Genomic DNA, 13934 nt, shown 5'->3' on the forward strand with positions numbered 1-13934 from the left:
CTTTTATTATACTGGTACTACATGGTTACATAGTTGTTACTTGAGCGATCACTAGTGGTCACATGTTATTCACCTGTTGCGCTCTTTATACCTTGTAATCAATTAGAGGTATTGACAATGCCATACTGTTCAAGCGGGGTATTCATAACATGCAAATGTTGTACGGTTATGACAATGCAGATATGATTTTCTGGTTGTGTACTTTGCACAATCAACATAAACAACATTGTGAAGTGATTTACTGCAACTCAGACCAGTATAAATGTATAGCTATATTTTTACTGGTAGCCTGCCTATTTCATGGATGAGTCATGTAGGCTAATATAATCAAAACCGTGCTATTTCCTGTAATTCCGTTCTGTGGTCTGATAGGCGTCTGTTCCTACAGAGGAGTGCCGGTCTACACATTTGCTCCATTCCATTCACAGGAGTTTTTCTTTACATAAGGAGGTACCGACACTAATGCTAATTGTCCTCCCTCTGCAGAATGACTGCCGAAAATGGTTATGACTGTGTAGTTTAGAGCAGGGTTCTCCACTGGCGGTGGTTTTATTTGCCCCCACCCCCCAAGTTTGAGGAAAAATAAAAATATGTTGAATTTTCATTGTTGGACATAAAATAATGTAAAAACACCAGGAATAAGCTCCAAATGATTCGACCCCCATCACATGATTGGATAAACTACAGATTAAGACAGAAGCCGATTCATATAGATAATCAAGAAGTGTTTTGCCAACGAGTTGACTTGTCAGGTGCATACAGCGCAGTTCAGTCGCGGAGCCAACGAAAGGAGAACGGTGAGAAAACAACCACACAGAGAAGATTTAGAGGTAAGAAACATCTAATGTCTTGGTATTTTACCGGTTATCCGTATACTTTTAGAATTACAGCAATAACTATGGGTCGTAGTCTGACAGCAGTACCATATGACCAAGGACAAATGTCGAATTAGCCTATGTATTTGCACCTGTGCCTTAATCGTAACGATGGCAGCAGTTCGATGATGGTTTCACAAGCCTACTGTATACAGACATGGATGTCTATGGTTTCTCTGAATGAAGATGCCATCTCATAAATGTTGCACTTAGTTATAGCTTTAGTCGTACGTTTTGAATAGCCRGTGTGTGTTTTGAATAACGGGCCACACCTGCGGTTTAAACCTGTTTTCAGTGCCAAGCATTTGCACTGACCATCCATTTAGCCTACATACATAACGTTAGTCGACTATCACATGAAAAATGCACTAGCACATGTCTAGACATCACTGTCTGATAAATTCAACTAATATATCCAGTTAACAGTATTGCATATTAAAACCCCTTTTTATTCATTATATAATATATAGGCTATCATAATAAAGGTACAATGCAACATTCATTTTTCCCCATGTCATGACATTTCTGAGAAATCTGTTCGAGAAGATGCCCCAACAGATAATCAAGATGGTGGAGATTATAGCCCGACTATAATAGTCCTGAAACCATGGTTTCCTCTGCAAAGGCATTCATTCTTGAGTGAACACTTCTCTCCAACCCCTTTTGACTCATCCACCCATCTGTCTGCACACATGATCAATGCTCCAATGCTCCACAGATGGCGAAGGCAGACCAGCGCTTTGGGCAGAGAGATGGCTCCGACCAGAACTTTGACTACATGTTCAAGCTCCTCATCATTGGCAACAGCAGCGTGGGCAAGACCAGCTTTCTGTTCCGATACGCCGACGACTCGTTCAGCAACTCTTTCGTCAGCACGGTGGGCATCGACTTCAAAGTSAAGACCGTCTACAGGAACGAAAAGAGGGTCAAGCTCCAGATATGGGTGAGTAGTTGCAGTTGCTTCTGTGCCATTCAACCCAATCTATTCTCTAGCCTGGGCGCCATGCTGTTTGTGCCACCATGCCTCTCCTTGTCATGCCAACCATAACAACGAGTTGACGTTACAGCACAAACAGATCACGCTATATATTCTCACCGGATGGAATTTGAAGATACTCTAATGCTATTCCATGTGGTGGCGCAGGTGTCGTTCAAGCTGTCGTTTGTTTGTCACCTGTTTGCGGACGGTCAGTGGGCTTGATAAGACCGCACAGGAGGTAATGATCCTGTTCCATTCAACCCAGGGCCACTCTATATTGTCAGTCTACATAAACTGTAGTTACATGCTGAAAGTCCACTGCTCAAGACACAGTGCTTGAGTGCACCGTGCATAAGGACTATATTCATTATGCGCCAATACACACAGGATACGTAATCATGTTATTATGTGCATGATGATTACATTTTGTCCTTTTCCGGGTACGCTTTGTTGATCCACTTAGCGTGTTTCTTTGGCTCGAGCTCCACGTTCACAGTCGCACCCAGTCCTTGTGACTGTCTACAGCCATGACGATGTCATTACTGTGCTACAGATAAATGAAATAAGCAGACAGTCATCCGCAACGCACACGGACACACAGATGAATCAATCAAACACACATCCTCCCTGTCTGTCGGATGTCTCAATTGTAATGCTTCAGGCTCGGACAATCTTTCTCCTGCAGGCCCAGGGAGAGAAAAAAAGAGGCAACAGAAGCTTCTGGTGAGCTTGCATCATCAGGCGATGATGGTTGTCATGGCAGCAGCTCTTCACACTACTCCCCAACAACGAGATCCTGCAGGCAATTATAGTGGCCCCTTAGGGTGAGCGGGTAGAACCCACGGAGAGTACACAGGGACTGATGGGGGGGTACAGAAGTGGGGGTCTAGGCAGACAACACTGACAGAGTAAATTATAATTTGTGATAAGCAGAGAGTGGTAATCAGCGCAGATTGATCCCGTCTTTAAATGCCTAGCTGGAGGTGTAAAAATAGAAGGCAGTGCACTCACACTGTGCACTCAAAACAGCTGCTGCGCTATTGATGTTTGCAGCAGCAACAACAATCTAGCAAAAAGCTACAGTAATAGCACTTGCTTTGTGATAGCAGATAGCGAGCTCCACTAAAGATGGTTTAATGAACCAATAGAATTGACCAAAACTGCAAGCCCCACTCATCTGGCACTCCAGGCAGGCTAGAGCAAACGGTCAAAGTATTTGAAAGATTTCAAATAGTATTTTGAACCCAGGTCTGGTGGAAGGTGGCCACACATCTAGACAAATGTGTGATTGCGAAGTGGGATGCGGCCTGCTGCAAGTTGTTTTAATTTCTCAGGGGTAAATGTGTTGTTGTTAAGGTTACCGTATGCTTGCTTRCCAGTCAGTTCGCTCATATGTTGTGACGTTTTAGTTTTCGCCAGCGTTCTGCAGGTTTTTTTTCAGCTGTTCGAGCGCACACGTTTTTTTCTTGAGGCTAATCGAAGTTCGGTAGCCCTTCGTCAGTGATTGGTCAACAGTAGGGATTCTTCAATTAAYAGTTAGTTGTCATTCAACGTTTTTCCACTTGAGAAATACTYRACCAAATATCTTAGTTTGATGTAAAATTTTACGACTAAGACCTGCTCTGCAAAAACGTGAAATTCTATTACAGATTTCTTTKTTTATCTTAGATTAATTCAGAATATTTGGTGGAAGTGTATATTGACTATTTGTTGCTATGGCATCTCAAGAGGGACAAACTGTAATATTGCTGGTATTTTCTCAGMRGTTCGCTTCGCCTAGCCGAGTTCTGCTAGGAGTAAACGGAACCTAGTATGCGGACACCTTTTAGTGTGCAACCATTGTGATTGGTCACAGGTGGCAGCGGAGCCTATGTCTATGTACAGTGCCTTCGGAAAGTTGACTTGACTTTTTTTACACACAATACCCCATAATGACAAAGCAAAAACAGGTTTTTAGAAATGTTTGCAAATGTATGAAAAAACAGCAATCYAAATATTACATTTACATAAGTATTCAGACTCTTTACTCAGTACTTTGTTGAAGCACCTTTGGCAGCAATTACAGTCTTCTTGGGTATGACGCTACAAGCTTGGCACACCATTATTTGGGGAGTTTCTCCCATTCTTTTCTGCAGATCCTCTCAAGCTTTGTCAGGTTGGATGGGGAGCGRTGCTGCACAGCTATTTTCAGGTCTCTCCAGAGATGTTCGATCAGGTACAAGTCCGGGCTCTGGCTSGGCCACTCAAGGACATTCAGAGACGTGTCCCGAAGCCGCTCCTGCATTGTCTTGGCTGTGTGCTTAGGGTCGTTGTCCTGTTGGAAGGTTAACATTCGCCCCAGTCTGTGGTCCTGAGGATCTCTCTGTACTTTGCTCCATTCATCTTTGCCTCGATCCTGAATAGTCTTCCAGTCCTTGCAGCTGAAAAACACCCCCACGGCATGATGCTGCCACTGTAACGGATGTGAAATGGCTAGCTAGTTAGCGGTGGTGCGCGCTAATAGCCTTTCAATCGGTGACGTCACTTGCTCTGAGACCTTGAAGTAGTGGTTCCCCTTGCTCTGCAAGGGCCGCGGCTTTTGTGGAGCGATGGGTAACAATGCTTTGTGGGTGACTGTTGTTGATGTGTGCAGAGGGTCCCTGGTTTGCGCCCGGGTCGGGGCGAGGGGACGGACTAAAGTTATACTGTTACACCACCACTGTGCTTCACCGTAGGGATGGTGCCAGGTTTCCTCCAGATGTGACGCTTGGCATTCAGGCAAAAGAGTTCAATCTTGGTTTCATCAGACCAGAGAATCTTGTTTCTCATGGTTGGAGAGTCTTCAGGTACCTTTTGGCAAACTTCAAGTTGGCTGTCATGTGCCTTTTACTGAGGAGTGGCTTACGTCTGGCCACTCTACCATAAAGGCCTGATTGGTGGAGTGCTGTCCTTCTGGAAGTTTCTCCCATCTCCACAGAGGAACTAGAGCTTTTTCAGAGTGACCATCGGGTTCTTGGTCACCTCCCTGACCAAGGATGTCCTCGCTCAATTGCTCAGTTTGGCCGTCCAGTCAYCTCTAGGAAGAGTCTTGGTGGTTCCAAACTTCTTCCATTTAAGAATGATGGAGGCCACTGTGTTTTTGGGGACCTTCAATGCTGCAGAAATGTGGTACCCTTCCCCAGAAGCCTCTGAGTTCTATGGACAATTCCTTCGACCTCATGGCTTGGTTTTTGCTCTGACYTGCACCGTCAACTGGGACCTTATATAAWCAGGTGACTGCTTTTCCAAATAATGTCCAGTCAATTGAATTTACTACAGGTGGACTCCAATCAAGTTGTAGAAACAATGGAAACAGGATGCACCTAAGCTCAATTTAGTCTCATAGCAAAGGGTCTGAATACTTATGTCAATAAGGTTTTTATATATATWTTTTTTWAAATAAATTTCTCAACCTGTTTTCGCTTTGTCATTATGGGGTATTGTGTGTAGATTGCTAAGGATTTTTATTTATTTCATACATTTTAGAATAAGGCCGTAACGTAGCAAAATGTGGAAAAAGTCAAGGGATCTGAATCCTTCCCGAAGGAACTGTATGTGAAAATCCCCATTAATTACATGAGGACAAAGTGCTGGGCTGTTTCCTACATGTTTCTGCTTATGTGCATTTGCCGCACGAATGAACAGAGAGGCAGTGAAATGGCAACAAATCAGCATTAGTGCAAAACAAGCTTTCCATATTTAGATGGGAAGAAGAAACCCCACAGCCAATTCCATTCTGAAATAGTTGCATTTGGAAAAATGGAAGCTCCCATCGGGACTATGAGATATTGACGCCTCTGAAAGTCACTTTAAGATTTAGACGAGGGGAGATCAGTGGACATGTCTTTGGGATCAATATATGGGTTAGATTGAGTCTTTGAGTGGCTTATTATGATTAGGGAGATGTTTGTGTGGTAACCTGGTCCCAGGTSTGTATTTTGTTGTGTTGGTTGTATGACCATAGGAGTTGGCTATATATCACAAACAGATCTGTAACCAGCCTATTGGTAAATATCACCCACTTACACATTCAAACCTCTCCTTCCCTTACAGTTAAATAGCGAGGACACAGATGATGTCAATTGGTCAGAAGCATCAGATGCCGTATGTGGGTCTTTCTATAAACTGTTCCTAATCGGGACAGCTTGTTACAGAGTTCTCTCATCATGCCTGTACACAAACATGCACTGTAGGTCCTACGACAAGCTGAAAACACACTCGCACCAAAGATAGAGAGACACGACCCTCCAACACCATTCTGTTTCACAAGGCAACCAAAAAGAAGTCACTGGCTGTCGTTGGCTACCCCTCCAACCCTCTAGGCTTCCCTCTGGCCGGCGCTTCAGAATGCCCATGGCCAAGAAGAACGTGTTCAAACGTTCCTTGTGCTGTTGGACTACTAAATGCAAAGTAAATTGTATCGGTATATGTACTTATCTATCTAGTGCAGTTGGGCCAGTGGTCGTTTGTGAGTGAATGTATTCTTGTCCTCTATGTTGTTAGTGGATGCAACATGATGGACTGACTGGTTTAAATGTGTATGATGTGAGAATGTATGTGTGTGTGATTCGTTTAATGGAAGTTGATGCCAAAGAAAAATGTCCATCCTGGATGGACAATAAAGTTTATTCTATTATATAAGTCTTTTTTTTTCTTTTTTTTTTACCTATGTTTAACCCTTTGTCATGGTTGGTGTCTTGACGGAGTTGTCCAAAATCGTGTGACATAATACATTACTTTTCTGTCCTTGCATTTATGGCAGTGTAAGTTGTTGTACTATCATATATTAAGCATTAATCAGTTAAATTATGGCTCATTCATCCCCCCTCCTCTCCCCTGTAACTATTCGTCAGGTTGTTGCTATAAATGAGAATGTGTTCTCAGTCAATTTACCTGGTAAAATAAGAAAAAAAAAAAAAAATTATATATATATATACGGTATATATATACGGTACTGATACATTGAACTTGAACCCTGTAAGAATCCTGGATCTAGATCTCGGAAATGCAGTGTAACTATGTAGCATTTCGTGTCTTCTCACGTTAGGGGGTGAAAACACTTTTCATGGGCACACAAAGACAAAATAATAAATGTGATTACAAAATCAAATGCTAACCTAAAGAGTCGCCTTACCTTGATACTTAAAACCTAAATCGATACTATCATTAACGTGGTTSTTCAATAATTATGCATAATACTTGTTGGATGCGCATTTGGTATCCAGCGGCTTAGTTACGCAGTGATATCGTCATCTGATCCAGGAAGGATTTTTCCGAATGACAGTCAAGTGACGAACAGCTGTTGTGATAGATAGCGCGTGCCACGCAACAACAGCCCAAGTGCTGGAAAAAAAAGTGTTCATGAGGAATGTCCAGAATATTTTGTTGTCTCATGCGTTACGCCGGTGAAGACAGTTGTCTGGATCCACGATGGATCTAATATCCCTTGTGAATTGATGCTGATCATCTGTTGTTGCCTGCCTGCTTTACAGCAGGGTCTCGTTAGATTTAACAGAGAAAGCATCAAGGTAATGTGTTCATGTTTTCATAGTTTTTTGTGCCTCGGTTTGGACACCCAGTCTACTGTGCGCAGTTGTGTAGGATAGACTATTGTGCAACACCCAGCGCTATTCCTATGAATTATTCTGGATATAATGGCTAAAATTGACATAGCCTAGTGGGCTTATTCACAATATGATCTGGTAATGAAATAAAATGACAAATACATTTTGTTTTCCATGTTACACCTGCAATTTTAAACAATACAAGGGMCTTGAAGTAGCGTACTTGAACTTGAATTTGGAGCGTATAAATTAAAGTACTGGAATTGGCCTAATTTCCTCAATTTGGTGCTTGAAAAAGGCCTAATAATTATTGTAGTAAATTTCTCCGGATCAGTGATTGACTTTTTGATCCGATTATGTGAGAGATGTGGCCACTTTCGTGTGTTTCCCGCCGCTTCAATTGAAGGGTGTTGCGCTACTCTTGTGGTAATTATGAGGACGACAACATCTGATGTTGGCTTAAATTTGGCTTTCCATGCACATTTTTCCATTTTAAAAAAGAACCTGGTTTCTGGTTACTTTCTCATCATGAAAATAGCAATGGTGAGATTCAAATGGTGAGATTAATGCTACCGTTATTCATGGATTTATTATTAGTGTGCTTGCATCGGCCACATAGCCTGCAGAAAAATCGGCATGCATCCAATCTATTTAGTCAGGCAATGTCCACATTTTTCTCACATTTTTTAGAATGTAATAATAATTTGAAATATCAATGCATTGGCAAGGCCTAAAAAATGTATTATTCATAAAGTGGCCTACTTTATTTATTTATTTTTTATACTTTTTGCATGCTTTTTGGGGGGAGGTGGGGTTCTATATTAGGCCCTATAAATACAATTATATAAATTATACAATTGTATAACACTGAGGTTCTTGAAAATTACATTTACGTGCTTGAAAAAGTCCCTTCAAGTTCTTGAATTTGACTTCCCAATGCCTGTATGAACCTTGCTTAAAGGATCTCGGACTATAAGTGGAGTTATGGGTTTAATTAAATGATAAGTGGCAAGCCGAGAGCTCAAGCTTCTGTAGTAATTGTAAGTGTGAAATCGCAACTTCCACACATTTCACATGTGCCATTGGTTGCAGTGGAGGCTAGCGGGAGGAGCTATAGAATGATGGGCTCATTGTAATGGCTGGAATGGAATTCATGGTAGAGAGTCAAATGTGGTTTCCATATGTTTGTTGTGTTTAATACCGTTCCATTGATTCCATTCCAGTCATTACAATGAGCCCGTCCTCATATAGCTCCTCCCACCAGCCTCCACTGATTGGTCGAGGTGAGAAAGGCTTGATCTGTAATTTTCAACATCCCAGTCGTTCTCCTGGTATTTCACAGATGCATTGTGTGTCATGTGATTTTGCCCAGGCAACAGTTCCTCACAGAGAGGTATACTGTAAGCTTAGATTTGGAAGATACGAGATAAGCATATTGCAGTCACTTTCCATCCAAGCCTCCCTTTTTCCTCAACTCCTGCTAAGATGTCTTAATCTCCCCTAGCCACAATCAGTGTTTCTGTCAGAGATCTGTCTCCCGATGCAAACAATGATGCTAATGCCAGTATCTGTGCCTTTCATATACACAGGAAATGTAACGGTAACTGCCAAAATAATGGAAACACTTGAGTAAATGAGGGATACAAAGTATATTGAAAGCAGTTGCTTCCTGAGTTAATTCAGAAATGAACATTCCATCATGCTTAGGGTCATGTATAAAAATGCTGGGCACGAGTTGTCACTGAATGGTTTGATGAGCATGAAAACGATGTAAACCATACGCCTCGGCTGTTTTAGTCACCAGATCTCAACCCAATTAAACACTTATGGGAGATTCTGGAGCGGCGCCTGAGACAGCGTTTTCCATCACCACCAACAAAACACCAAATGATGGAATTTCTTGTYGAAGAATGGTGTCGCCTTACTTCACTAGAGTTCCTGACACTTGTAGATTGTATGCCAAGGTGTATTGAAGCTGCTCTGGCACATGGTGGCCCAACACCCTATTAAGACACTTTATGTCTGTTTCTTTATTTTTGGCAGACCTGTAGAAGGCTATGGAACTGGGCATTTGTGTCAGCAAATGGCTTATTTCTAACATGCAATTTTCTCTGGTAGACAGTGGTTCTTTAACATAGCACAGGGTCCTATTCATTAGTGAACACCCTGTTTCAGCCTGTTTGCTTCCGTTTGGTTCCTAGTGAARACGACTCAGGTAAAACGTTCTTCTATCATATGATGATATATGAACGGTAGTAATAATACATACGTATGCCTGTCCCCTAGGATACAGCAGGACAGGAGAGGTACAGGACTATCACCACCGCCTACTACCGTGGAGCCATGGGCTTCATCCTCATGTACGACATCTGCAACGAAGAGTCCTTCAACGCTGTACAGGACTGGTGAGTGGTCTGAGACACCAGGGCTGCATCTCAATACTTGAAAATGGCTTCCTTTGCTGATCGCCTCCTTTCATTACTCACCACTAGTGAAAAGACACTGATTGGAGAAACCTGGTGTGTGTGTGTGTGGTGTGTGTGTGTGTGTGTGTGTGTGTGTGTTGTGTGTGTGTGTGTGTGTGTGTGTGTGTGTGTGTGTGTGTGTGTGTGTGTGTGTGTGTGTGTGTGTTGTGTGTGAGCCTGTGTGTGTGTGCCGACTGTGTGTGTGCGACTGTGTGTGTGTTTCAGGGCTACCCAGATAAAAACCTACTCGTGGGATAACGCTCAGGTCATCATGGTGGGTAACAAGTGTGACATGGACGAGGAGAGGGTAGTGCCCGCAGAGAAGGGCAAGCACTTGGCTGACCAATTAGGTGAGTTAATTGGTGGTGTTAATTGCCTTAAATTGCACTCTGAACTACCATACTGTCATCCAGCTTCTGTAATATCTGTAAAGACTTTTCCCCAAGGGCTGTATAAGCAAATCCGCATAAGTTCTTCCTGCCAGATATTGGGTGCGTTAGCCACGTTTTCCTGTTTCGCATGAGATTTGAATTAAAACCACACTGACGCATTGAGGTGGTGAACAAATGGCGTCTACTCTAGTCAACTTGGTAAAACCCTGTAAAGACTTTTCCCCAAGGGCTGTATAAGCAAATCCGCATAAGTTCTTCCTATAGATGTTATTAGCAGTGCTCTAGTCTTGTCAAGAGTTGGCTTGCAAACCAGTCTACACATTTAATGTCTATAATGTGTCATGTCTGTGCCTTGCACCCCATGTTGTGAAGGCATGCTAATCCCTGCTAGCTGTTTCATTCAGTCATCTTCCTGAGACCTACTGTCACTCCTGGAGCACTCTGCTAGCTTCTTGCTTTAAACGTTTGTACAGTTGGCTAAAGTGTGACTACTGTTTACGAGTATCTTATTGAATCTTAAAGCGTGTTGGTACATGGAACACATAGCATGGTACACTTGTATAATATCCAGTGTGCTGTGTACTCATCTAGCTCTGGTCCAGGGCGTTAGTACTCGTTCCTCTACTAACTTGGTAGAGGAACACGCACTAACGCCCTGGACCAGAGCTATGTACTCACCATGCTGTATGTACTCGTCCTGCCCGTCTGCAGGGTTCGAGTACTACGAGGCCAGCGCCAAGGAGAACATTAACGTCCGCCAGGTGTTTGAGCGGCTGGTCGACATCATCTGCGTCAAGATGTCCGAACGAGTGGACGTGGAGCCGCCCATGGCCCCCAGCATCAAGACCACAAGGCTCACCGACAAGCCCCCCCAGCTACCTCAGAAGTGCACCTGTGCCTGACTCACACTTATAGGGCCGAGTCAAGCCATGCCGAGCCGTGCTGGGCTGGCCTGGATCCACCGTAGTTGCTGGGACCGTGCTGCAAAGGACAATGTGAAAAGAAAATGTTCAGAACAGTGCAGTTCGAGCCGGCCCTATAGTGTGAAATAGGTAATACTGATTTGGTCACCCAGTTCTCCCCTAATACACTTGCCATTCCACTACTGGTCTTTTCCTATTCTCTGTTATTAAGCTATWACAAGTTCCACCAACCTCTTTCCAAAGGTAGCTCTCCATACAATATATTTCGTGACTGCAAGCTCCCAATAACTACTACTACTACGATTACTTTTCTTTAGCATTACATATCTTTTTCACCCCTATAGCTTTGACCTCCAGCTGGTTCAGAGGTCAGAGAACCTTAAGCAGGGTTATACAGGTAAGCACAGCACTGCCTCTCTCCTCCTCCAAACAAAAGTGGCTTCACCACCGCACAAAGAAACACACACAGCTGTTCACGTTACGAGTTGACACGGGTGAGGAGATAAGCCTCGATAGCTGCAGAAGTTCCCGAGTCAGTTTGTCTCGTGCTCTTGACCGTCCTACTAGCGTTTCGCAAGCACTAAAGCTAAGACAAACGAACGCAATCTGCCCCGTTGATTTTTCATTCTCAACGATATGAAGGGAGTAATAACACTGATAAAACGACAAGATGGCCAATACGTCTTGCACCACCAACACTAAGCCAATGCCATGTTCAGGGTGTTCTGACATTCTGAGGGACTATAACGTTCTAGAATAAAGATGTTCATTGAAGAGCACACCCTTTTCCCTCCTTACCCTTCAGCTAATATAATCTTGTAGCCGTCATGTAAGCCATGTTTACAATGTTTATTTCATGAACGTGTGCGTTTTAGAAAGCAAAGCATATACTGTATAATTGAGTGTTCAGTTGTAACGGTTTTATTAGTGTTTGATGTATCTTGGGCAGATGTGAAATCTTTAAATCATGTAATGTCAACTGAGACACATCGAAATACTTTGTGAAATGGGATAAAATCAGAAAATATTGAATAAATGTGTTTGAAAAATTATGGATTATAACCTAATGATGACAATGTGAAACATACTTTGCCAAATCTTTATGTATCGCATAGTAGCACGTTTTTATGTGTAACTTCCCACCATGTGTATTTTCAGTTTTTTATTGAATTGCTAGATTTGCAATAATGCTGACAATGTCTTAATATAATTATTTTCTAAGTAAATTAGTAAATTATAGAGTTAGAATCTATAATGGTGTTGCTGAATTTATTTTTATGCTGTATCATGGGAAGAAATATAGACCATTTATGTAAACGTGTTACAGTAAACTCCTTGAACAAATGGGAGAAAAGCACAAAGTGATTGTACAAAATATTGTGAATGTTTGTATATTATAGGTAGATGCAATTTAGTATATTAAAGCACAAATCTTTACTTGAATTCCTTCATTTTATTTGTGGGCTATTGAAGTCTGTAATATTGGTTAATAAAATATATAACTCTGATCTAATTAAGCAATAAGGCACGAGGGGTTGTGGTATATGGCCAATATACCACAGCTKAGGGCTTTTCTTAAGCACGACGCAACGCGGAGTGCCTGGATACAGCCCTTAGCCGTGGTGTATTGGCCATGTACCACATACCCCCGAGGTGCCTTATTGCTATTATAAACTGGTTACCAACGTAATTAGAGCAGTAAAAATAAATGTTTTGTCATACCCGTGGTATACGGTCTGATATACCAGCCAATCAGCATTCAGAGCTCGAACCACCCAGTTTATAATAGACCGTATATCACAGGTATGACAAAACTTTTATTTTTACTGCCCTAATTCAAATTGAATCAAATTTTATTGGTCACATACACATGGTTAGAAGATGTTATTGCGAGTGTAGCGAAATGTTTGTGCTTCTAGTTCTGACAGTGCAGCAATATCTAACAAGTAATCTAACAATTCCACAAAAAATACCAAATACACACAAATCTAAGTAAAGGAATGGAATAAGAATATTTCCATATAAATATATGGATGAGAAWWWWWWWTTTTTGGCTGTATGTAATAACACTTAAGATTTTCTGGGCTAACAATGTAAGAAATAATACATAAAAAAACTAAATACTGAAATGTTTCCTAAGGACGAGAAGCGAGGTGGCCCTCTGTCTGTGCCACGTTGGTAACCAGTTTAAAATAGCAATAAGGCACCTCGGGGGTTTGTGCTATATGGCCAATATACCACGGCTAAGGTCTGTATCCAGGCACTCCGCGTTGCATCCTGCATAAGAACAGCCCTTAGCCGTGGTATATTGGCAATATACCACACCTCCTTGGGTCTTAAATATGCCACGGCTGTCAGCCAATCAGAATTCAGGACTCAAACCACCCAGTTTATACATGTATTTATTTAATGACAGAATCATAGAATTAGAAGGAATCGTTCTAATTATATGGACAGAATCATCACAATAGAATTCTTATTCTTAGGACCGAATCATCACTGTTATTTCAGATTTCTGTTCTGATTGTCAGACAGACAAGATCAATGTCAAGCGGGTGAAGTGACATTTTTCTTGTCTATTTRAATTTACCCCGTCATATCACACCTGAAAAATAATCATGAATTGGTGGTGTTGTGGAAAATTGTGGTGAGTATATTTCAGGGGCATATCGCGGATCAATCATGCACGTGGATGAAATCCGTTCATGCAATGTCGGA

The 13934-nt window shown here is 42.1% G+C and overlaps 1 protein-coding gene across 1 annotated transcript; it reads left to right on the top strand.

Annotated features, from left to right (window-relative positions):
* Window positions 1–614: 614 nt before the first annotated feature.
* Window positions 615–11889, top strand: LOC111975776 (ras-related protein Rab-3B). The gene is made up of 5 exons (XM_024004351.2): window positions 615–830; window positions 1594–1818; window positions 9723–9841; window positions 10127–10251; window positions 11005–11889. Exons 2-5 carry the CDS (start codon window positions 1594–1596, stop codon window positions 11193–11195), a joined length of 660 nt encoding a protein of 219 aa, XP_023860119.1. The 5' UTR covers window positions 615–830; the 3' UTR covers window positions 11196–11889.
* The last annotated feature ends 2045 nt before the right edge of the window (window positions 11890–13934 follow it).

The sequence above is a fragment of the Salvelinus sp. IW2-2015 genome, linkage group LG16 (genome assembly GCF_002910315.2).
Source record: "Salvelinus sp. IW2-2015 linkage group LG16, ASM291031v2, whole genome shotgun sequence".
Classification (NCBI taxonomy): domain Eukaryota; kingdom Metazoa; phylum Chordata; class Actinopteri; order Salmoniformes; family Salmonidae; genus Salvelinus; species Salvelinus sp. IW2-2015.